We start from the raw sequence: 22,654 nt of genomic DNA on the forward strand, positions 1-22,654 counted from the left end.
CCAGATCGCCGACAAGTGGAGGTGCTCGGGACGCGAAAACCACAGGGGAATTTCTGAAAGGGGGGGGTCCATTTCATCGAATTAGTTGGGATTATTCTTCCGGGTCTTCCTTCGAATCTGAAATAGGGGACCTCCATACGGAGTAGTAAAGTATCTATCCAAAGGAATGTTCATGGAAGGTTCAACGTAGGACAGGGTTCACTAGACACTTACATAGTACATAATCTCTACCGTTGACACTTGACATCTGCCGACTTTCATCTCCCTTGCCCACGGGGCAAAGTCCGACAGTGCATGAATCGCGGTTAGTCCAGGTTGCATATCCACAAGGATTGGTACCAAAAATACGCGAATTGCTTTCTGCATGCCGAATGGCGGTCCATCTAAGCCTTGCACGAGTCGACCCTCCTCCCCTTTCCCAAGACTATCTACTTAAACGGGTAGGAAAGAGGAGAATGAATGCTCTGCTTGCAGATCATGGTCATAGCTAGATAACGTCTACTTTACGGTTCACCATGTCTGTCTCCTGCAAAATCGAGTATCGAATCCGGGATAGATGGGGACCGACGGACTTCGAGATTAATTCCACATCTACTCCGTACTGCATGTTGCTTCGATCAACAGCTTGTCCCGTTCATAATGAGATACACCCTTTCTCAAGGACCGTGAAGGCCTGAATCTTTTTATTTTAATGCGCCAGGTTGTTGGATTTTTCCGAATTTGCCTTGCAAAAAGAGATCGAATAGGTGATGACGAATATCTAGTGGATTAGTTACCCGCCGCATCCTTCAAGACTACATACTACTATTAGAGCCCATATCGTCTTTCAACCGGTTTCGCAAAATATGCATCACGATGTAAGTTCCAGCTCCAGCTTCATGCTGTGCATACCATGCAGCAAACAATTCCTTGTGCAGAATTGATAGGCGTTGAGCCGAAAGCCAAGCGGGGATGGATTATTGCGATGGCTGGGGCAAATGCAAGTCAGAGGTTATTCTCCATTCATTCCACTTGTTGGCCAAACATCGGAATTTACTGAGTGCTTAGTAACCCGCTCACTTACTGCATCCAGTTGTATATCCGCAGGGAACAATGCTATTGTTTTACTTTCCATTTGCATTTTGCTTCTGTGGTTTGACCTATCTGCTGGGGGATGTGCCGGACCGGGTAGTATCTAACTTGCTCCTCAGATTTCTCTAATTCTTTAATTCATTTGTGCGGCAGCGAGCCAACTCTTGTCCGCAAAGCGGCAGCGCCTACTGGTCATTTAATCTATAGCGTTGGAGACGGTAAAATCCACCTACGTCAGGTTCCCGAATCTTATTGCCGGCTGCAGCTGCAAGAACTCATTCCTTTTTATCACAGCATAAGTTCGGCATGCTCATCCTCGGTGATGCATCACAAATTACTACTTACTATTCAGGGCCGCCCCCGGCGAATTACTTCTGATTATTTTTGAGAAAGTGACAAAAGGTCCAAAATACGGGTGTTGCACCCCCAATGACTCGTGAGACTCGCAGGGGAGATGAATAGAATTAGATAGGTATGGTCAGTGTGCGTTGAAGCGGGTCTAACTTTTCGGAAGGGAAATTGGTCACCACTTGTTGTCTAATTAGATGCCTATCGACTATCGACAGGAGGTCCAATACCAAGGCAGATTATGGGGCGGGTATTGCTGCGTACGGCTTGTCCACCTGGAGAAAAGCGCTCCACTGGAGGAGGAGGATCGCTCAACCTGTGCCTGACTAGCCCATCCGATGCCCCTCCGGCGGAAGGTCTTCATTTATCGGAATTATTAATGATATTGTCTAGTCGCATTCGTAATGGAGCTGCTGCGGCTTATTAATACCTGGCCAAGGCCAATTGTCCCCTGATGCCTTACGGAGTACGGATACTATCCGTTGCATGTTTGTTTGTCTCCATCATTTCTGCTTTGACGGCCTGGACATGCAAGATGTACCATGGATCTCCAGTCCCTTTGTTGCTTCTGCCTACAATGAAGCAGAGCTGTTCTCATACTATAGTACTTTCCTTCTAAGATCGCATAGCCAAGAATATATATTAATTCCATCATATTGCTCCCCGAGCAATGGTATTTTCATTGGTTCTATTGGCAGTTCCGATCGTAAAGACCCGCTGCATCATAATTTATAAAATCTCATGCAGAGTGCCCTTTACATGCAGATTACTACTGCCTGCAGGCTAATAAAGCAATACATCGGCCCCTTTGCAGAAATACTACACATTGAATTTCTGCCTGGTGCAGCGCCTCATGTCTAAGCCGAGGCTGTGCCAGATCGACTAGTCGCACCCAGGATGTAGTGCGATAAAATAGTCCGCTTACTGCAGTGTACCAAAATTCATACAGGCGGAGTTAGATGTCCGAGAAGCGCCAAGGTATAGGCAGTAGTAGTAAAGCAATTTAGACAAGGCTGGGTTAGCGATCCTGATTTCAAATATAGAATTAGTAGAAGGTGAACGGAACGGTTGTCTCTAGTCCCCCCGGTTAGAACTTACTATCAAAGTGGTTTGATTCTGACACTTGAACAAATCTTGAACGTATACTACTAGCCGCCTGTGTCAGTAATAGATATAGGCTCAACGCGAGACCCGAACGAATCATGCACGTCAACCAAACTAATCTCAATGCCGGCTATCAAGCAATCAATCACTGCGCATCATGATACAGCCAGTCAGCCTTTCCTGCGAAAAAAGACAAACAAACTCCGTCCTTCCAGAAGCAACTTGCCCCCCCCCCCCCCAGCGCTAACTAAAAAGGCCCGTTCTATATATAGCCGTCAAGGCTGACTTCAATTCCTACTACTATCAATCATGGACTCGAACCCGGTCCATCAACGATGAAACTTGAACCCTGCACACACTGTCTGGGGGATAAGCAGGCCTACTAGTTTCTAGTTCGCAGCATCTTCAGCCCGCTCGATGCATGTGGGTGTATCTGGAAGCTCCATGATCGTGCGTGATTCGTCCGCACCGGCATTGGCTTTTCTTCGTGGGCGGTTAATGCTGGGTAGTACTGTATCTTGTCCGCAGCGGTTCGCGGCTAGATTGTGCCCTGTGTTTCTAATCATAGAATGTGACGGACTGTCTGTGCGCTTTGTGATAAGAGGGGTAAGGGGGGTGCTTTGGTTGTTGATTGCTGGGTGAGTAATTGACTGGTTGATTTGTGCCTTTTTGTGAGGATGGTCTTGATTTCTTCACGAGGACTGGTTGGTTAGTTTGGGGGTCTAGCAGGGGTGTTTACCGTCGACTTCTACTTACCTACCAGATACTTAAGTGTTCTGCAAATCTAAATATATCATCTGTGAGAGTTATTATGCAGGAAGAGTATGTTGGATTTGAGGACTTCCGTCTGTATGTTACTTCATTGATATCCCTATCTATTTGTATCTGCGGGTAAAGATTATCTCAGTATCTCCTGCGAGAATCAGGAAATGAATGACACATAATAGGGAGGTGAGATTGCGGAAAGATAGCTAGATCGGATTATTACGAAATTATCAATAATGACTGAAAATCAGAAACACATATTCATATGAAAGGGATACCGATCATGTCGCACGGTCCCATACAATAAGATAGTAAACACCCTTCTGCCCCCCTGGGATATTAACCCCTAAGGGTCATGGAGACCGGTGTACCTTGAGGGACTTAGCGTTGTAGTCGTACCACCAGCGGCATGAAGGGGGGTTGAACTCGTGACCAAGGCCGAGAAAGAGACTATAAGATGAGTATTTCAATGTTCTTAACCACTTCGGTCATATGCAGGACCACCGGTGGGTGCTCGGGCTGGTCATTGCTCCTGGATCTACACAGGACTCCGCTTGTTCTGGTTAATGGGGACCGTTCGAGTAGATGGATTATGCGCGCGACCTTTGGGGGGGGGGGGGGGCAGCGACACGGTGCTATTACTGTAGATGTGGAGAGTGGTTGACCAGGGATAATACCACTGCGAAAAATCTCTAGGACTGTGTAGCAAGAGAGTCACCAGGTAGATCTTCAGTCAGAAGGGGGTCAGGTTGTCGGATGCTGAATTCGGTGGCAAACCCCGAGAGGCAGAGAAGAACACCGAAGGGAATTGGTCATCATGGTGGTAAGGGCGCAAGAAGACACGGCCAAATATCGCTCATTAATTGTCAGTTCCGCAATGGACCAAGTTGATAGATATAATTTTCGGGCGAGAGAGGACCTGGAGTAGATCCCTTTTTTTAGTAAATCCGAAGGAGGGAAGGAAGACAGAGAGGGAGGGAGAAAGTAAGTGTGAGAGAGGCAAAAGGGTGGCGGGCCAAAAAGCCTGGAGGACGAAACCGCCTGACACGGCCAGCGGTGGTCTCTCTGTGTCTCTCTCTCCGCTTTCGCTTTTCCAGTCCGACCATCTCTCCTCCTCCTCTCCTCCTTTCGATTCTCAACTTCCCCCTCGGTCGCCATTTTCATTCACCCTTCGCCTTAACCCCAAGTGCCTTTTCGCGGCATCATCCAATTTAACTTGGCGTATTCCCGCAGTCTTTCCCTCGCCTATTAATCTCAGTCCCTGCGTCTCGCTCTCCCCGTCTTCGTCGACGCCTACTCTCCTTCCGTGATTCATCGTGGCCGCCAGGCTCTGACGGACCGGGTCTTGGCCTGAACAATCCTCTCTCCCTCCCCTTTCACGCCGCTCGTCTATCGTTCTACGATCTCCTGTCCATCCTTCCCGTCCATCAGCCTGCGCAACAGCACCCTCTCGTTGTTCACCTATTGTATATCTGACTCAGACTTGATGACGGGATTATAATCGATACGGATTTCGCCTCAGACTCAATTCTCCTCCTTTCCTCGTTTCTTCGCCCGGTCACGTTCCTACCGTCGATCTTCCCATCTCACCATAGGGGCTGAACTACATCACCCTTGATCGAGACATCACATTCTCCTCTTCATCCGACCGGTCTTCATCCCGTGTCACATATTCATCCTCTCGCCCACCATGCGGGAGGTCAACTTCAGCATCCCAAATGTCAACAAGGCCTCTGTAAATATCACAACCACCCTCTACGACCGGCGTGCCTTGGATTGCACATCAACGCTACCACTCATCAACTCTCTCAACCATCTGGCCTATCTCACCACATCATCAGCCCGTATCCGCGATATTCTGACCGTCGATGGCGGCATCGAACGGCTGGTATGTATCCTCAAGGAGGGTCGGAGTCGGGATTTGATGGAGATGTGGAAGTGGAGCCTCGCCTTCCAATGTGTTGTCAATATTGGTGTGCGGGGCTCGGAGAGCGTGAGGACTCGAGTCGTCGAAGCCGATATGGTGCCTGTGATTGCCACCATCCTTGATAACTATATTAAAGTGGTCGAGAAAGCCCGCGCACGGGCGGATTCAGAAAATCAGAGACATTCATCACGACACCACACCAAAGGTGCACCCATCACCAGCGACGCCCCTTCGCGTCCAGTGTATGTGGACCAATCGACGAACACCGAGCAACGTCCCTCTCGCCGTCAGGCGCCACCGCCTCACATTGAAATCCCCCCTTTCTACCAAGACAGCCATGCCTCGGACTCGAACGCCATGGACATCACATCGTCCCCTCGGGTGCCTGTGACCTCTCCTCCGGAAAGGAGCACCTTTGGACAGGATGCCCATAACATTAGATCCAATGATACCCGCTATGCCCATGCTGCTCACCGCTACCGGGTGATGCAGCCCCTTGCCACTGCCCTTCCTCCCATGGATGCAGCCGATGGCTTTGGCCTACGCCCCGTGCGCGACACAGAGAGGCTTCCCAGCATGCTGCCTGGTTTCCAGAACGGCCTTGCGTCTCAACCTGACTCCCCAACCACTCCCAGCGGTCCTGCGCAGCTGCGCAGCAACACACAAGCCCCTTCCGCCCGACCGCGGCCTACCCTAAGGCAACAGCAATCAGCCTCTGGTGAGTCGGATGATGGAAATGGCGAGGGCTCGACTCTGGGTGACGATCCGGGTTCTGGAGAGACCGCTGAGCCGATTGTTGGTATCCAAAACCGTATGGAGATCGACGATGACGGCGACAGGCAAACTGTGCTGGAAGGTGTTTCCAACACGCACGACTTGACTGTCAATGATACCTCTGAAAGCCAGGAAGCCGAGACATTCAATATCACTCACCGTTCTACTGTGGATGGCAGCATGATCAACAACGACGCAACGCGCACGAACGGGGCCTTGGGCCTGTCACCCACGCAAGCCCCCAATACTGCCAACTCGCCTGCTGTTGTTCCCAGCCCATACTCATTGTATGTGCGTGACCGATCAACCACAGCGGTGCAGGGCGTCTTGACGACGATGCCCAAGGACGAAGATGTCCTTATGTCGCTTCAGCTACTCGCATATGTTTCCAAATACTGCAACCTGCGCTCTTACTTCCAGCACTCCCACCTCGTTCCTAAGCTCAAGGTTGACCGTGAGCTCCAAATGCTGGAGGACGGCGTGTCGCCCATCGAACCTCCGGAGGAGGAAGATGAATATCTGCTTCCGGACGATGTCAACATCTTCCCCTTGGTGGAGAAATTCACGGTTCGCCACCACTCCAAGGACATGCAATACTGGGCATGTGTGGTGATGCGGAATCTCTGCCGCAAGGACGAGTCGCGAGGCGGCATCCGGCAGTGCGCATACTATAAGTGTGGCAAGTGGGAGGAATTCCAGCGACAATTTGCCAAGTGCCGGCGCTGCCGGCGCACCAAGTACTGCAGCAAAGACTGCCAGAAGGCAGCGTGGGTGTACCATCGTCACTGGTGCCACACCACGCCATGATATGAACGCATGAAACTGTTTAATACCTCTAATGCATATCGGCTTGCATAGCGTCGTATCTGTCATCTGTTACCATTTCGTCATTCCGTTTCGTTTCCGAGGGTTTCACGTCTACCCGTGCATGGCATTTCAAAACCTGGCGGCGTTGCTCTTCATCCCAAAGATACCTCTTGTATGTCGTCGAATTTTATTTCATCATCATATTTCGATTTCTCACCTGTTTGATTAACGCGGGGCATAAAGCCTGATTCCCGGTCATATGGATTGATACTAGCGGTCATGAATGCGTGCACCTTTCTACCTTCTTCCTTGGATTGTTTCTGTCTTCATCATCTTTTTTCCTCTCTGTCACTGTTCGAGCCCCTAGTTCCTCCCCGTCCTGACGCCCAACGATTTTCCTTTGTGAGTAGCAGCCTATCTATCTAGCATTGTGAACCACCTCTTCCTCCCACACACAATCTTTCTGGAAGCGAGTTCTTTGGGCATTGTGATTTACCTTTTATTGCTTGTTACTAAGAATCGGGCTGGGGCCGAGCCCGATCCAGTTTTAGTTGGGTTGTTGTGCATCTTTGGAACCTGTGCATACACGAGTGGCCTCCCTATGAATTGGACGGTGGCTATTGATCTAGTACTTATTCACTTTGACATTTCACCATACACCACCCACCAACTATTTTTTAGATCTTAAATAACCAAACCCTACTGTAATCTTCATTCATTTCTCCTCTCCCTCCTTCTCCCCCCTCCGAAACCCATACGTAGCATCCAACCTCGCCATCAAATGTTCCTGCGCCGTCAACGCCCTCTTCCCCTCCTCCAACATCCCCGCCCCACCCCCAAACCCAACCCTGACCCCTCCTTCCCCCTCCGTAGTATTCTTACTCCTCCTAAACTCCTCCACAACCCTACTCGGCACGGGCACCAACTCCGTCCGATCCAACGGATGACAAAAATACACAATACTATACCGATCCTGCGCGTTGGGCCTCTGCTGCTCCGCCGTAGGGAACACCACCCGGTGCACCGTACTCTTGAGTAATCCGTCCGTCCAGTAGCTGAGTAAATCTCCGATGTTGACTAGGATGGGTGGGAAGGGGAATTCATCACCCCCCTTTCCTTTTCCTTCTTCGGAGGTGGTGGGAATCACAGGAACAGGCGCCCACCCCTTCCCATCCGGCGTGAGGATCTCCAGCCCCGGTTGTCCGGGACGCTGGAACAAGAGCGTGATGGAGCCGTAGTCGCTGTGGGCGCCGGCTCGAACGTCCGTCTTGTGGCTGTAGCTGGAGGTTAATGGGGAGGTGATGCTCGGGTAGAAGAGGTAGCGGAGGATGCTTCCTGTTGGGCCGGTAGTGGGGTCGTGGCGCGTGGTGAAGAATGTGGGGGGGATCTGGATTTTTTTCATTATTTCATTCTTTTAGTTGGTGTTTGGGGGAAGCTTACGCCGAGGCCCAAGGCTAGGAGGGTCAAGATCCGAGTACAGGTTTTGTTGCATAGGGAGGCGAAGTGCGCGATTTCGGACTCGTGCGGGGTTAGGGATGCTGGGAGGGGTTGTTGGGCTTTGTTGGATTGGGTGAATTCGCCGAAGTTGAAGGCTCTATTCATTGGTTTTAGAGGGGTGGTTAGTTGGTGGTTGTGGTGGTGGTGGTGATGGTGATGGGTATAGGTGGGTGGGTGATATACTCTTTGAAGTCGCCGGTCTGCGAGTGGTTAGTTAGTGAGTTGTATACTATGTTGATAGATGGGGGATTGGTTTGCTTACGCGTTGATGCTCAGGGTCCAGAGTCTCCGAGTGCATGCCGGACCAGCCGCGGTTCTGAGTAGGGTTGATTAGTTGTTGATATCTATGGCTATAGATGGGTGGGTGGAGTTTCACGAACGTTAGGTTCAATGCGACAAGCGGCCTTTTCTTCAACTGGGGAAGCGAAGAATTTCTTGGACTGTGATTTGATATATTAGTATATATTGCTTCTAGTGTATTGGGATATGTACCAGCTCAAATGCACGATCCACCTCCGCGGCCGTAAAGTCGGTCCCCCGGCTGTCGACATACAAAAAGCCATACTTGGTGGCAGCTGCCAGAAGGGCCTTCCCCGCCTCGGGATCGAGGGGGTTGGAGATGTCCAGCACGGGGAGGTCGATGGGAGGGCCAACGTCGGACATGTTGCTATGTCTTGGCTGTATGTAGATAGAATCAAGGTGAATCAAGGAAGAGATAGAAACTGTTAAAAGAAGGTGGAGATTACGACTTTATATCTAAATGGAAGCGAGGTTGTTATCGGACAGCTGCAATACAGTTGAATGCGGGTCGAGCCGATGAGACAGTCATTGGCCCACCAAACCCTCAGGCTTCGGGTCCGCGGCCGTGGCTATCGGCTATCGATCAAATCGGGTCCAATGGCATGATTAAATGTCGGTGATTCGATTTGAAATGCGAATTCGGCTGGCAGATTGCTGTGTTGTTGTAGTATTAGTAGTTGCTGTTGCCGAGGATGTGTTCTGCAGAGTTATGTAGGGTTCAACTTTATACTGACTAAAGTTGACTATGCTACAACTAACAACGTTTGAGACTAGAAGTTACCAACGACCATATCTTTCTAATAGTCGGGTTTGGGCAAACTAAGAACTCTGTGCTCAACTCTGCCTACTTTGATACAAAGTGAGTGCTGTGAGAGGGTTTGAGATATGACTCAATGAAGAGGGTAAGCCCCACTACTGTCTTGCAATTGCATAGCTACCATTCGGTTATGTGGACATGGAATTGAGATTTGTTTATCAGTGCTTTCTGTCATTCACATAAGTCATACTCACCAGGCATGGTGTACAACAATATCTACTAGCAGGCAGCCCTTCCATTTATACATGGATGTGCTGTTGACTCGTAATTGGCATCTGCATGTATCATGACTGTGGTCGTTATATGTATGTCAGTCATGGAATTGAGATGTTCAGTTGCATGCAAATATATATACTGGTAGGACTAGTATACCGCAGTAACTATGCTCGCACTAATTATTACTACTAATTGAAGAATAACACAGGAACCCACACTATATCTTGATACATCGTTATTTTTATGGAAAAAAAAAAAAAAAAAAAAAAAAAAGGGAGTTCAAATAAAGTACTCGAAAACAAGTACCAGCAAACACCCGCCAAATGCATACCGCGGGACGTGACACATGTATACTTCAGAGACAATTGCATTCACCAAGGACAGTTCCAAGGTGCAGTACACCTAAACAATCAATTGTCTATTTTCATATCATACCCACCAGCACAGCAGCAACTACCACTATAATATAACAACTTCATAACTACCCAACCATCTATACAACCACAATCACTGCCTCAGGCACACATACACACAGCCTAACGCCAAGCCCCCCCATCCCCGTAAACTCATGACACCATACCTAATCCGGCATGCAGCATCGCCATCATTCATACCATCATTAAACTTACCTTACCTCCTATACTCATACTCATACTATACTCCCTCTCTCACTACGTTATATACAAGACTCACCCTACTTTACCAAATACCCACTCACACACCTCCCACATCTAAATCGCAATCAACCACCCCCAAAAATAACACCACAGAACAAAAAACAAAATGTCCGATCCCACCGCCGAAGCCGTCCCTCCCCCACCAACAACCTCAACCCAAGTACGTGACGTCTTACCCCCCCTCCCCTCCCAACTTGGTGCAAACCTACCTACACTGTCAAACAGCGCAGCTAACCAAAGTTTGGTATTCTTGATAATACCAGAACCCCGACGCACAAGGCCAATTCTCCGCCGCCGTGGACGATCTCCTCGACCAGCTACAACATAAATTCGATGGTGTTTCGAGAGAGATGTTTGGGAAGTGTACGTTCCATACACCCCCCCTTTTGATCTTGTGGGAGTGATCGCATGCTGATAATCATGGGTTTATTCTGTGTAGTGGACGATATGGCTAGACGGTTGGATGAGTTAGAGGCTTCGTTTACGGTTGTGGATGGGACCACTACGACGTCCGGGGGTGGTAGTGGTGGTGCTGCGTCGCAGACAGGGACGGGGACGGGGACAGGGTCTGGGTCCGTGGTTGGGAGTGCAGTTGGGAGTGGGAGTCCTGAGAAGTGATTGATAGAGTACTGTTTATACCGTTTGGTAATGGGGTTATGGTGTTATGGGAGTTTTTGCTGCTTTTGTGTATACTCGGAGGAAGCTCTCTTTCGTTGTTTATGGTGATATACATATGGGCTGGGTTGTGTGGGGGGATTGAAGTGGGATTGAAAGATACCCCCTTACACTAATAATTACATTTACAATATACTACTACATGCACATAGGATGGATGATGTACTACTGTTCGCATCGATAACATTCTCATAACTGCCTCTCGATATCATACAGAGTAATAGAATCTAGGTGACCGTCACCTAGCTAAGAAAGTCATATCCATACAATATCTACAGCTCATCCTTGGCCTCCTTCTCCTCGCCAACAAACTTGCGAAGGATGTTGCTGCGGGAGATGAGGTCGTCGACCTTCTCAGGGGCCGATCCTCCCTTGGCCAGGATCTTCTCCAGACGAGCAAGCTCCTTGGTGGCGTACTCGGCGTTCTGGCTCAGCTTGTCGGCAACCTTGACGTAGTACTGAGCGTACTTGTCCGTCAACTCAGCAGCAGCCTTCTTGACCGCGGCGGCGAGATCAGCAGCGGAAGTGCTGGCAATCAGCTCGTCCAGACTGGCAATTGTACCGGCCTTGGCGTCAAGACCACCACCAACGGTACGGTGGGTGCCAGTCTTCTCGTTGAGGAAGTCAATGAAGGCCTGCTCGGAGCGGGCACCCTCGTAGGGAACAGATTCCGTGGAACCCTTGGGGAAGAACTTGATCGTGGGGTATCCGGACACGCCCTGCTCTCTGGCGGTGGCCTTGCCGTTCTCAGCGTCGGCGTCGACCTTGGCGATCACAACGTTGGGCTCGAGGACGAAGTCGTTGGCCAGAGCCTCCCAGGTAGGAGCGAGGTTCTTGCAGTCTGCAATTCAGCCGAACTATTAGTAAACAATTTCCTAGAATGTAGTAGCAAAAAACAAAAGGGATACTCACGTCCACACCACGGCGCGGTGAAAGCAACCAGAACATCATTGTCACCACCAACAGCACCCTTGAAAGTCGCGTCGTTCAGCATCTCCACCTTGCTGGGCTCCTTCTTAGGTCCACGGGGCTTGACACCGGTCTTCTCAGAGATGAACGAAGACAGACTCTCCAAATCACGACCACCCTTGTAGTCCTCCGGCTCATCACTCTTTCCATCGAACCACTTCAGCGTGGGGAATCCCTGCACACCGAACTTGCGGCCCAGGTCGCGGTGCTCGTCCGCATCAACCTTGCCGACGGTGACCTTGTCGGAGGCGTGGGCGAATGCCTGGCCCAGCTCTTCGTATACGGGCGCAAGGTTCTTGCAGTGACCGCACCAGGGAGCGAAGAATTCAACCAGAGCGGGCTTGCCGGACTTGAGGACGACGTCGTCGAAGTTCTTGGGAACGAGATCGACCACGGCTGCGGTGACCGCGGAGGCCAGGCCGAGGCAGCTCACGAGGTTGCTGAGACGGACCATGATGGATGGTGTTGTTTGAGTTGAGGAAGAGGCTCACTATAGGGCAATTGACAATATACTTGTCAATACCAGGTCTGTCCGTTCAGCGAGGAAGGGGTGGTTGCTGGGCGGAGTGTAGATATAGTCGTATGAGCTCCCGGCGTGGAAGGCGGAAGCGCTGCGGAGTCCGAGCGGGTCGGAAGAGGACACTTGGTAAGTTAAGCATCACTAATCAACCCCAGCTCCATCAGCGGCTTTACGGCTAAAAAGATATCGTTGTATTCGCCACTACGCTCTCTTTGCAGGTTCCGACTACGCGGGGGGATAATAATACTGGTGTAGCGCCTGCCAGCCCCTTCCATTCCTAATTATACAACGTGGTTGGAGTAGAATTGGGCGAAGCTTTCAGGTGGTCCTGGACCACCCAGCCGACACGACTGCCATGTTTCGTGAAATCGTGGACAGGTAGTAGTGTTTCCTCTGGTTCTAGGAGGATACTCTATACCAGTCCCTTACCGCCGCTCGGCCAACCAGCGGTTCGCATCCTCCCACTGCTTGCCCTCCTTAAGTTCCTTGCCTGCGCTCTGCGTACCGCGGTATACCTAGGAAGTAGATGAGTAAAATACGCCGGCAAAGATAGATAGTTCTGACTCACCGCATCCCACAGCTTGAACGCCATGTCCAGGTTGCCCGTAAAGCTGTCGCTATGCTGGAACCATTCCTTGCCCTTCGATTTCACTTCTGCCCGCGCCTCTGGCGATGTGGGATCCGCTTGCAAGGGCAGATCATCAAGGTAGGTACGGACAGCAATTCCAAGACCGCAGTCGTTGTCGTCGATGAACGGAAGCCTATATTGCGTCAGATCACGTCATATGGCGCATCATGTTCACATGTCCACTTACTTGATGCTCAGTTCGCCCCAATCGTTTCGCTCCCGGTCAGCATCGCCGCTCAGGAGCAGACTGGCCAGAACCACCTCGATGAGCGTCCGTAGCGTAGAACGAACCTCGGAGATCAGGGATCGGTAGCAGAGCAGTTGCCGGCTTAGTGGTCCAGAATAACCGATGCTCTTGTGCTGGAGTTTGGCGATGCAAGCAAGGCGGGAAACAAGCATGTTGAGGCTCTTATCCTCATCTGGGGTGGAATAAATCAGCACCGTTTCATAGCTACAGAAACCTCAATCTTACCTGATCCTCTCATAGGACCTCCCGAAACATGGGAGAACCACTGCTTGGAGTTGAGCAGGCCAAACCGGATCATCTCAATGGCAAGGAATGTTGGCTCTTCAAGCGCATCCGCCGGATCAAGTCCCGACAATGCTTGCTCAAGGCAAACACCCCACTGGGTAAGCTGATGTTTCTCATCAATGTAGCCGCGAAGCTGTAGGAAGCGCCAGAAGACATTGGCAAGCAGCTCATCTTGTGACGATAATTGCTAGCATGTGTCAGCCCACTCGCTTGCGATCTGGGGCAGAAGATGCCTACCTTAGTGTCTTTCGTAGCCTTGGACTTCGCTACAAAGTCACTATCTTTCAAGCTCTGGACCGCAAATTGGAAACGTCCACACGAGCTCTGATCTTTGGTTAGCAGTGCTTATAATGGTAAACAAAGGTTAACTTGCCTGCAGTTTCTGCAAGCTCTCTGGAAGCTGCTCGGTGGGAATCTTCCAAGATTGGATTGAATCTTTGACTGGAGGTAGATCTCGGAGGTTGATCGTCGAAGGGGATTTTTCATCAAACCATGTTCGCACATTGATAACCTTGGTCTGATAGAACCGATGGAGGGAGTTCGATAGCAGGCAAATCGACTGAGTCCGGATGGGTGTGAGGGTGCTGCCGGCAACTTGGCGGTAAATTTCCGTGTCCTCGACGCCCAACGGCAATGAGATGAGGACTTCACCCGACGTCAAGTAGTTGGGCACATCGGGGCCCAGAATTCCCTTGGACAAGTAGAAGTAAAGCTCTTCTGGGAGGCGCAGGCCGATGACGGCGTGCATATCGGACGAGGCATTCTCCTGGTCCATAGGACCCACCCTGCCGTCAACATCGATATAGACATGGTGCTTCACAGTCATGCATGCGCGCTTGTAACGATCCGTGTATTCAAGCTCCTGCATCCGGCGATCTTCTTCAAACTGAGCGCAGAGAGCGAGAGCGCTTCGTCCTGCCGCGTTGAACATTGGCAGTGCATCTCGGACCGTAGGGTTCTTTCCGGGGAAGACATGGGTTTCGAAACCAGGGAAGGGCTGGAGGAAGGAAGAGCCCAAAAGAAGGCAAAAGTCCAAGAACTGATCATTTGATAGGCGGCCTAGTTCTTCCAGACATGTCTGTTTGTTGATCCAGAAAAATTGCGCCGGGTCAATCTCAATACGGGTGATCAGTTTCTCCACGTCGAACATCAACACTTCGGAGGGGCCGCAGATAGCATCGATCAGCGGATTCGGTCCCTTGGCCAGGTAGGAAAGCTATAATACAAAGGTCAGAATGGCGCAAATGGGGCCAACCGAGGCAGCGGCATTCGTACCTGAGCTGCAGCACTATAGGGAGCAACGATATAATCCACGCCATGTTGAAGAAGTATGCGCTGCAAGAACCGGTATAGCGACTCGGGTCGAGGGGTGCCTAGGACAGACGACAGTCAGGGCCAGACGCTCTAGAAGGTCGGATTCCACCATTAACATACCGGCGCTGCTGAACGCATCCACCACTTGGTCCGCCTGCTGTTGATCGTAAAGATCCCAAGCCTGCTCGAATGCCCGGACGGACTCCTGCTGCACGTGGGGTCGTTGATCCTTTTTGCCAAAGTCGAGACCGTTGAACACGAAAATACAAGCCACGCCCAGATCCTTGTAGGCCTTCAATTCTCTTTCAATGTTGCTCTTCAATGCGAATGGAAAGCCGCCGAGGGCGACAAGAAGGGGCTCGCGTGTGGACGGTTGGAGGAGGTGTTGAGAAATGTAGTGCGACGCATCGATACCGACAACCGCCCCTTTGAGAGCTGAGAGGGGGAGGGACTGGGTGCGGGTCGCGGCCCATTCATCGAGCGGACGGACTGTTGTGATAGAGAAATTATATTAGCATGGAAGAAGACGAGACACAGGAGCTTCGCGGGAGCCACGAGCATAGCAGACTCACTTGGCATGGTTTTAGCTGTAGCTGTGTCGCGGAGTTAGACGCCGGAGCGGACACCAGGCGTGGAGAGCCCAGGTGGGGAATGAGGGAGAGGATATATGAAGAGTTGGTGCGAGGATGACGGGGAAAGGAAGAGAATGGGAGAAATTAAGGAGAAGAAAGGAAAGGAGGAGGGGGAGGAGAGGAGGGCCGGCGAGAAACCAACAGCTCAGATGGAGAGGGGAATGATTTGGTGGTGATGGGATGATGCGACAATTGAAAGTAGCAATTAACGTAACCGGCAAGCGAGTCGGCCAGGCAAGCCAGTCGGCCACCTGTGTATCCCATACTAATCTAACATTTATCTAACTCTAATATCTCACCCACCGTAAGTTCAATTATAATAGAATATTAACTGAAGCTATATATATACTTTAAGAAACCAAATATCAAGAATATATAATATAATAGGATTCATGTTATATATAATACAAGTTTAAAATAAATTACCAAAAAAATACAGCGTAATACATTTTACTTGATCAAATATTGATATTTATCTTATGATATTTGTATACTAATCTTAGATATATTCTAGTATGCCAATTTCATTAGATAAATTTGAATCTATAAAGTTTGGCTGTAGTATTACAGCTCAAAAATCGCTGGATTAGTATGGGATATACAGGTGGCCGACTGGCTTGCCTGGCCGACTCGCTTGCCGGTTACGTTACAGCTTGAAGCCAATCACGAGGGCGGTGTTGCCCGGGCCAACTGGCGGATCCTCCCTCCGCTGCGGGACAATTTGTAGTTCTTACTACTTCTTCCTCTTCTTCAGCTTCTACTATATAGTCCAGTTGTTAACTATGGGAGATACTGACCCGGAAAGGCATTTCCTATCAAAGGAAGCATCATGGCATAGCCTGGTTCCCTGGCTTCGGGAACCCAATGGTTGCTTATGAGTTCATTTGACTTTTATATTATCTCGACATCCAAACATGAAAGAATCATGAAGTCAAAAGCTGCAATAATGGCAGTATATCCTGCCCGGCTGGAAGTCTTAGAGCGCAGATTCTCTTTACTCTTCGCTCACTCTACTAGCACTACTCTGTCATACTGCTTCTTTTGCAAGTCATCACTACAGTCATCTGGTACACCCTCAGCCTGACAGAAATTTCTATACACTCTGGGAGTGGAACCGGATTCTTACATCTTATAATTTGCGACCTCAGATAATAGAGTCAGACCTCACCTAGCTACCTATGAAATTATGCTTACCTACAGAGAACTGTCACTTATTAGTCTCGCTGAGGGGACATTCGGCCTGCCATTAGTATTTTGCCTTCGTCTCCTCTTCTCACTCTCTCCCCTTCTTTACACCACTATCCTCCTTTGACTTTCTGTTCTTCCTTCTGCCTCCCTATTCTCTTCTCCCTAACACCTGAGGTCATTCATTTCCATATGCTTCTCCATCCACTCTTTGTGTACACATCTGATGCCTTCCATCAATCTGAGCAGGGCACATAGCGTCTCTTATTTCCTGAGAAATCCACGCCCTTGCGGTACTCCTACCGTCAGAAGCAGCATTTAACACTGACCGAGACTAGATTGAAGTGCGCGACTATATATTAGACATCCTACGCTGACCGTAGATGGATTTGCTAGTTATTGTGCTGAATGGGAGTTTGCCAGGAGCAGCTTCCTTTCTCTGCTGCAACTGTCAGCCTCAACGCACCTGCCTTTTACTGATACGAAGGCTACCTTCTGCAGTCTCGATCGAAAGATGTGTCTTCTTCCTTTTCTCCTACTTAACGAACTTCCTACAAGTACGAGCAAGATTCCCCTAACCACACCGGACATCATGTCAACGTGGAACTGCCATTCATTCGATCCGGAGGTTGCACCGCTGCTCGGTTATCGCCCTTCTCTCACAGCTGGAATCCTTTTCACGATTGCTTTTCTTGGTGTCTTAACAACCCATGTTTCGCAAGCATGCAACACCATATATCCCTGGATAGGATTGGTGCTATCACTTGGAGCTGCCCTTGAGTTTATCGGATGGCTTGCTCGTACTTTGGCTTACCGCTGTCCATACAACTCCACCATATGGGAAATACAGCTGTCAGCTTTGATGTTTGGTAAGTATACAGTTCAATGAGTTTACATTGGCAACAACCCTGGCTAAAGCATACAACTAGCTCCATACTTTACAACCGTCGGAATCTACGGAGTCTTAGACCTCATGTACGCAATTATAAACCAAGTTCGATTGCCGTTCAGGCCGAAACGGTGGGCGTTTACGTGCATATTTATCGCGCTTCTTAGCCTCATCCTGCAGGTCATTGGGGGCTCGCTGGCACACAAGGCCTCCAGTGTTGACAACTCAATCAGCCTGGGAATAAAAGTTTTGTACGCAGGCAGTCTCCTGCAACTCGCATCGCTTAGTATCTTCGCGGTGTTGTTCAAGTGCCTCATAGTTAGTACAAAAGATCGGCTCATCTGGAGGATGCCAATGATCAAAATGATAGGTGTACTTCCGTTTGCTTTACTTTGTTTAATGGTTCGGGATACCTACCGCGCCGTGGAGTCTCCGAATGGATGGCGTGGGTATTCCTTCACATATGAAGTTTTAGGTTGTCTTTTCGATGGGCTGCCTATGTTTATCGTCAATGTCACGCTTAGTATCTGGCATCCCGCAGTGTTGTTGAACGAGGCGAGGCTAATGGAGGCGACAGTTGCGCGAGCGGAGGAGGTCGGATTGCGAAGCATGGAAGATCAGAACGGGCGAGGAAGTCACTTACTTGACGAGTACCGACCGGTTCCTGAGGAGCTGGAGCCAGCCCTTCGTAAACGATAGTACTGATCTCATGGCTGTTCAAGGCTCGTGGCCAGCTCTTATTAGCAGACGGGATCTTGCTTCAACTGCTTTCTTGATACTTCACCAGGTAGTACTAGTTGAAATAGTAGATACGCCAGTACTTACCAGTGCTCGTCTACGTCAGCATTAATTACTAAGAAACCAAAGGTGCTTGTCAAAGTTTCTCAAGAAGAAACAAGAGATAAGTGCATCCATTACCACCCGCACACTGTAATACAATGTAGCTGGTAACATCCATCTATGCTGGCGGAGACCAAACATATTGCCAAGACCGCTGTCATTCTGAATTCCCGTTCGGCATCTTCTCTAACTCCTTTGCACAGCAGAATCATGGCAACTGAATGAACACATAATCTCACTGCAACAGACTTACCAGACACAGTCCACTAATATAATACACGATAGAAAATTCAAAGCCAACAGATGAGCGCACAATCCCCGCAGGTGCGGCAACCACCGGCAACCCCCACTTACATTTTACGCGGCCATGCCGCTGCCATCCACGCGCTACAGATCTTCCACCAGAACCTAGCACTCGTTTCAGGAGACGCAGACGGATGGATTGTTGTATGGGACCTAGTATCAAAACGGCCTCGGGCGACATGGAAAGCCCATGACGGCGCTGTCCTTGAAGTCAAAGGTTTTAGCTTTGGAAACGGTGCTGTTACAGAGGTGTTCACGTGTGTTACCTCCCCATTCTTCCCATGAACCATCTAACCTTTTCTACAGGCATGGAAGAGACCACAAACTGCGCGTATGGAGATTCAACGTCCAGGACGAGGAGAATCTTCAAAAGACCCTCCCCGTGGACATCGAGAAAACCTCCTCAGCTGCCGCAAGCCAGCCATGGCTGGTGCATTCACTTCCTGTGAATGCGCTGAATTTCTGTGCCTTCTCCATGGTTTTCCTTCCCCAGGATAAGGTCAACATGGAAAGCGATGCCAGTGGCTTTTCGAAAGAGAACACATCGCTTTCATCAGTGCTTATCGCGGTCCCCAATGCTCTGAACTCTGGCGCGATCGATCTCTTTCATCTCCCCCAGGAGAGACGTATCTGCACCATTCCAGCAGACACGGACGTACAAACTGGAATGGTCATGGCGGCTAACCTCGTCATATCCCCCTCTGGGGAGCTATATGTTGCTTCCGCCTACGAAGATGGTCGCGTTATGGTTCATGGCTGCAGGGGATCCTTGCAGGAGAAAGACCTGGCACAAGGTGCCAAAACGCCATGGAAGTGGGAGAAGTTGTACATTTGCCGCGCTCACTCGCAACCAGTGTTGTCGCTTCATGTCTCGCCTGCTGGCAATTACTTCTTTTCTTCATCCGCCGATGCGGTACTGGCGAAGCATCCCATTCCGACGCTGGGTAGCCCAACACATGCCCCGGAAGAGTCACCGATCAAATCGATCAACACGAAGCATGCGGGTCAGCAAGGTGTGCGGATACGCTCTGATGGAAAGATTTTCGCGACTGCGGGGTGGGATTCTAGGGTCAGAGTCTACTCGTGCAAGACGACGAAGGAACTAGCGGTCTTGAAGTGGCATAAAGATGGATGCTACGCTGTGGCGTTTGCGGATGTTGATGTGTTTGATGTGCGTGAGAAGAAAGCAGATGAAGAAAAGTCTACGGTTTCGCCGGATAGCAGTGGAAATGAAGAAACACAGCTCGCCAGCAAGGCAGAGACGGAATTCTCGCTTGCAACGGTGCATCGCCAAAGATACGAGAAGGTGCAGAATACGCACTGGTTAGCGGCTGGGTCAAAGGACGGAAAAATCTCATTGTGGGATATCTATTGATTTGTCGTCAATTACTATTTACATGTGTGTTGCTGATCAAGCAAGATTGAACTCGCTTGCTCCCGCCATGTGCTCCTTCATCTTGGCCCTCATCTTCTGAGCTGCCGTGAGTGTGTCTGTTTGACGAGGAACATCATCGTCGTCGTCATCGTGACCACCAGCCTTTCTCTTCTTTCCAGCGACTGGTTTGCGGTCGGCCTTGAAGTCCTTCTTGGTGTCGGCCTGTCCTTGGCGCAGACCAGGAACGTTGATCTTGCTGGGACGATCACGCAGAGCGAAACTCTTCGCCAGATGTCCGAGATGAAGCTCCTTGATGTTGAACATGCTCCGCTCGTTGGCGATATGTGTGGCATAGGCGCGAATGTGAGACTGATAAGCTCGCCGGGCCATTTCAAGGTAGTTTTTGTTTTCCAATGCCCATCGTTCCACGTCCAGCTGCCATTCGGTGGCCTTCTCCTCCCAGTCTACGTTCTGCGACTCGACGTTTCCTCCAAACCCGCGCTTCAGAATGTCGTCCGCGGTGTTCCGTGTCAGCGACTTGCCGCCGTCACGGTATCCCTTCTTCAGAATGTCAACGTAACCCTCCTCACAGCCGGGCATGAGGAAGATGTGTGCACGACCGTCACGTCCCAGACGCGCAGTACGTCCGATTCTGTGCAGATGGTCCTCGGCGCTGAATGCAGGGTCGTACTCCACGACCAGATCAACGTTTGGCAGATCCAGACCACGGGACGCAACGTCAGTACAGATCAGCACGGAGGGTTCGCGGTTGCGGGCAAAGGCACCCAGGGTGGCCGTCCGGACATGCTGAGGCAGAGAACCGTGCAGTCTATGCAGCGTCACCGGGTTGGAGGGATTCGAAAAGGCCGTAGCAGGCGCAATAGTTCCATGAGCCGAAGCACCGAGCTTCTTCCTCTTCTCCTCTTCATCCTCCTCATCACTATCCTCGCTCTCGTCCTTCTTCTCCTCCTCATCTCCATTCTTCCGTGTAAACACCTCAAAGTGAAAGTCCACAGAGTCCGCACAAGACACAAAAATGATAGCCTTCATGACAGACCCCTTCCTCATAAACGTCCGTTTCATATACGCCGTAAGCGTAACAAGCCGTAGCTTCGACGCGACAATCGCATACGACTGCTTCAGCTGTGCCGGCACCCGGAACGCATCATCCTCATCCTTCTTCTTCGGCTCGCCATCCTCATCTGCCGGATCCGCCTGAATATGCACCGCATCCTTCAAACTGATCTCTCCCAGCTTCTGCACCGTCATCTTCAACGTAGCCGAACACAATATCGTCGTCCTCTTCGCCGGAATCCCAGGAATCCGACTCGGCCGCTGCCTAGCATCCAGCTTCTGAATAATCCCCGCCAACTCCTTCTCAAACCCCAACTCCATCAACCGATCTCCCTCATCCAACACCAACCACCGCACATTACTCACATCCAACGCCTGCGTATTCTCCAAATGATCCGCCAACCGACCCGGCGTCGCAACCAAGATATTCAACCCCTTCCTCAACCGCGCCTTCTCACTCTTCTTCTTCTCTCCTCCAATCACCGTCCCCGCCACAATCCAATGCGCACACCGCAACAACCCCTCCAACACCACCGCAATCTGCTTACACAGTTCTCTCGTCGGCGCCAACACAATAGCAAATAACCCACTATCGCGCTGCACTTGCTCCCCTTCCTCCCTCTTCTTCTGATTCAACGAAATCGTCATGATCCGCTGCACAAGCGGCAGCAAATACGCCATCGTCTTTCCGGATCCCGTCTCCGCCTGTATAAACGCATCGCTCTCCTCCTTCAGTAGTTGCGTGATACTCGCTTTCTGAATCGCCGTCGGCGCCTTCACCTCCAGCTTCGTCAACAAATGCGCCGCCAGCGGTGCCGATAGTCCCAGGTTCGTGAATGTGTCCAGTCCATCAATCAGCGGCGCGTTCGTCGGCTTGGCGTCTTCTTCTTCTTCGGCTCCGTTCTTCGCTTCGAAAGCGGTTCGAGGTCTCGGGTTCTTCGAGAAAAGCGACGATACGACCTGTCGGGGACCCCCAGGATGTTGTTGTTGTTGCTGCTGTTGGCGTGGTTGCTGCTGCGATCCTCCATTTTCATCATCGTCACCAATGCGCTGTCTCTTCACCGGCCGCGGACCGGATACTTGAATGCGATTCGGATTCCGGGGATTGCTAATTTGTTGCTCGCCATCTGTGGATGATTTCTCTTTGCGTGGGTTGTTCGTTCGGTGCGCCGCGATTTTCTTTGCGCTGAGTCGGTCCCGCCATGTGCCGCCTTTTACTTTGGTTTTTTCGGGTTTGAGGACGGTTGTGTCGGGGATGGTGAAGTTGAGGAGGAGACCGTCGTCGGCCATTTTGGAAGATGTTAGGTAGGTAGGTAGGTAGGTGCCTGCCTGCCTTTCTTTTTCCTTTTTTCTTCTTCCTTTTTTGTTGTTTGCTGGGGGAGGTTCTAGTACTGGATCGATCCGGGAAGAAACTT

The 22,654-nt window shown here is 50.5% G+C and overlaps 8 protein-coding genes across 8 annotated transcripts; 4 read left to right on the forward strand and 4 right to left on the reverse strand.

Moving 5' to 3' along the window:
* Positions 1–4,978: 4,978 nt before the first annotated feature.
* samB (MYND-type zinc finger protein MUB1) lies at positions 4,979–6,796 on the forward strand (the record flags this gene model as incomplete). The annotated part of the gene is made up of 1 exon (XM_041687982.1): positions 4,979–6,796. The coding sequence occupies one exon, from the start codon at positions 4,979–4,981 to the stop codon at positions 6,794–6,796; it is 1,818 nt and encodes a 605-aa protein (XP_041541812.1).
* Positions 6,797–7,511: 715 nt separating this feature from the next.
* On the reverse strand, positions 7,512–8,956 carry AKAW2_31366A (putative oxidoreductase, 2OG-Fe(II) oxygenase family; the record flags this gene model as incomplete). The annotated part of the gene is made up of 6 exons (XM_041687983.1): positions 7,512–8,183; positions 8,237–8,390; positions 8,477–8,493; positions 8,556–8,609; positions 8,674–8,733; positions 8,786–8,956. The coding sequence occupies 6 exons, from the start codon at positions 8,954–8,956 to the stop codon at positions 7,512–7,514; spliced, it is 1,128 nt and encodes a 375-aa protein (XP_041541813.1).
* A 1,453-nt stretch (positions 8,957–10,409) lies between these two features.
* AKAW2_31367S (heat shock factor-binding 1 family protein) lies at positions 10,410–10,921 on the forward strand (the record flags this gene model as incomplete). Its single annotated transcript, XM_041687984.1, has 3 exons — positions 10,410–10,463; positions 10,567–10,666; positions 10,743–10,921. The coding sequence occupies 3 exons, from the start codon at positions 10,410–10,412 to the stop codon at positions 10,919–10,921; spliced, it is 333 nt and encodes a 110-aa protein (XP_041541814.1).
* A 329-nt stretch (positions 10,922–11,250) lies between these two features.
* AKAW2_31368A (uncharacterized protein) lies at positions 11,251–12,401 on the reverse strand (the record flags this gene model as incomplete). The annotated part of the gene is made up of 2 exons (XM_041687985.1): positions 11,251–11,819; positions 11,891–12,401. The coding sequence occupies 2 exons, from the start codon at positions 12,399–12,401 to the stop codon at positions 11,251–11,253; spliced, it is 1,080 nt and encodes a 359-aa protein (XP_041541815.1).
* Positions 12,402–12,892: 491 nt separating this feature from the next.
* On the reverse strand, positions 12,893–15,520 carry AKAW2_31369A (MKT1 family protein; the record flags this gene model as incomplete). Its single annotated transcript, XM_041687986.1, has 9 exons — positions 12,893–12,982; positions 13,036–13,228; positions 13,283–13,514; positions 13,568–13,814; positions 13,865–13,951; positions 14,001–14,843; positions 14,903–15,000; positions 15,062–15,430; positions 15,514–15,520. The coding sequence occupies 9 exons, from the start codon at positions 15,518–15,520 to the stop codon at positions 12,893–12,895; spliced, it is 2,166 nt and encodes a 721-aa protein (XP_041541816.1).
* A 1,752-nt stretch (positions 15,521–17,272) lies between these two features.
* AKAW2_31370S (uncharacterized protein) lies at positions 17,273–18,346 on the forward strand (the record flags this gene model as incomplete). The annotated part of the gene is made up of 2 exons (XM_041687987.1): positions 17,273–17,627; positions 17,688–18,346. 2 exons carry the CDS (start codon positions 17,273–17,275, stop codon positions 18,344–18,346), a joined length of 1,014 nt encoding a protein of 337 aa, XP_041541817.1.
* Positions 18,347–18,790: 444 nt separating this feature from the next.
* On the forward strand, positions 18,791–20,165 carry ASA1 (WD40 repeat domain-containing protein; the record flags this gene model as incomplete). Its single annotated transcript, XM_041687988.1, has 2 exons — positions 18,791–19,047; positions 19,097–20,165. 2 exons carry the CDS (start codon positions 18,791–18,793, stop codon positions 20,163–20,165), a joined length of 1,326 nt encoding a protein of 441 aa, XP_041541818.1.
* A 36-nt stretch (positions 20,166–20,201) lies between these two features.
* Positions 20,202–22,529, reverse strand: dbp7 (putative ATP-dependent RNA helicase; the record flags this gene model as incomplete). The annotated part of the gene is made up of 1 exon (XM_041687989.1): positions 20,202–22,529. One exon carries the CDS (start codon positions 22,527–22,529, stop codon positions 20,202–20,204), a length of 2,328 nt encoding a protein of 775 aa, XP_041541819.1.
* Between the last annotated feature and the right edge of the window lie 125 nt (positions 22,530–22,654).

This window comes from Aspergillus luchuensis, chromosome 3 (assembly GCF_016861625.1).
Source record: "Aspergillus luchuensis IFO 4308 DNA, chromosome 3, nearly complete sequence".
NCBI lineage: Eukaryota > Fungi > Ascomycota > Eurotiomycetes > Eurotiales > Aspergillaceae > Aspergillus > Aspergillus luchuensis.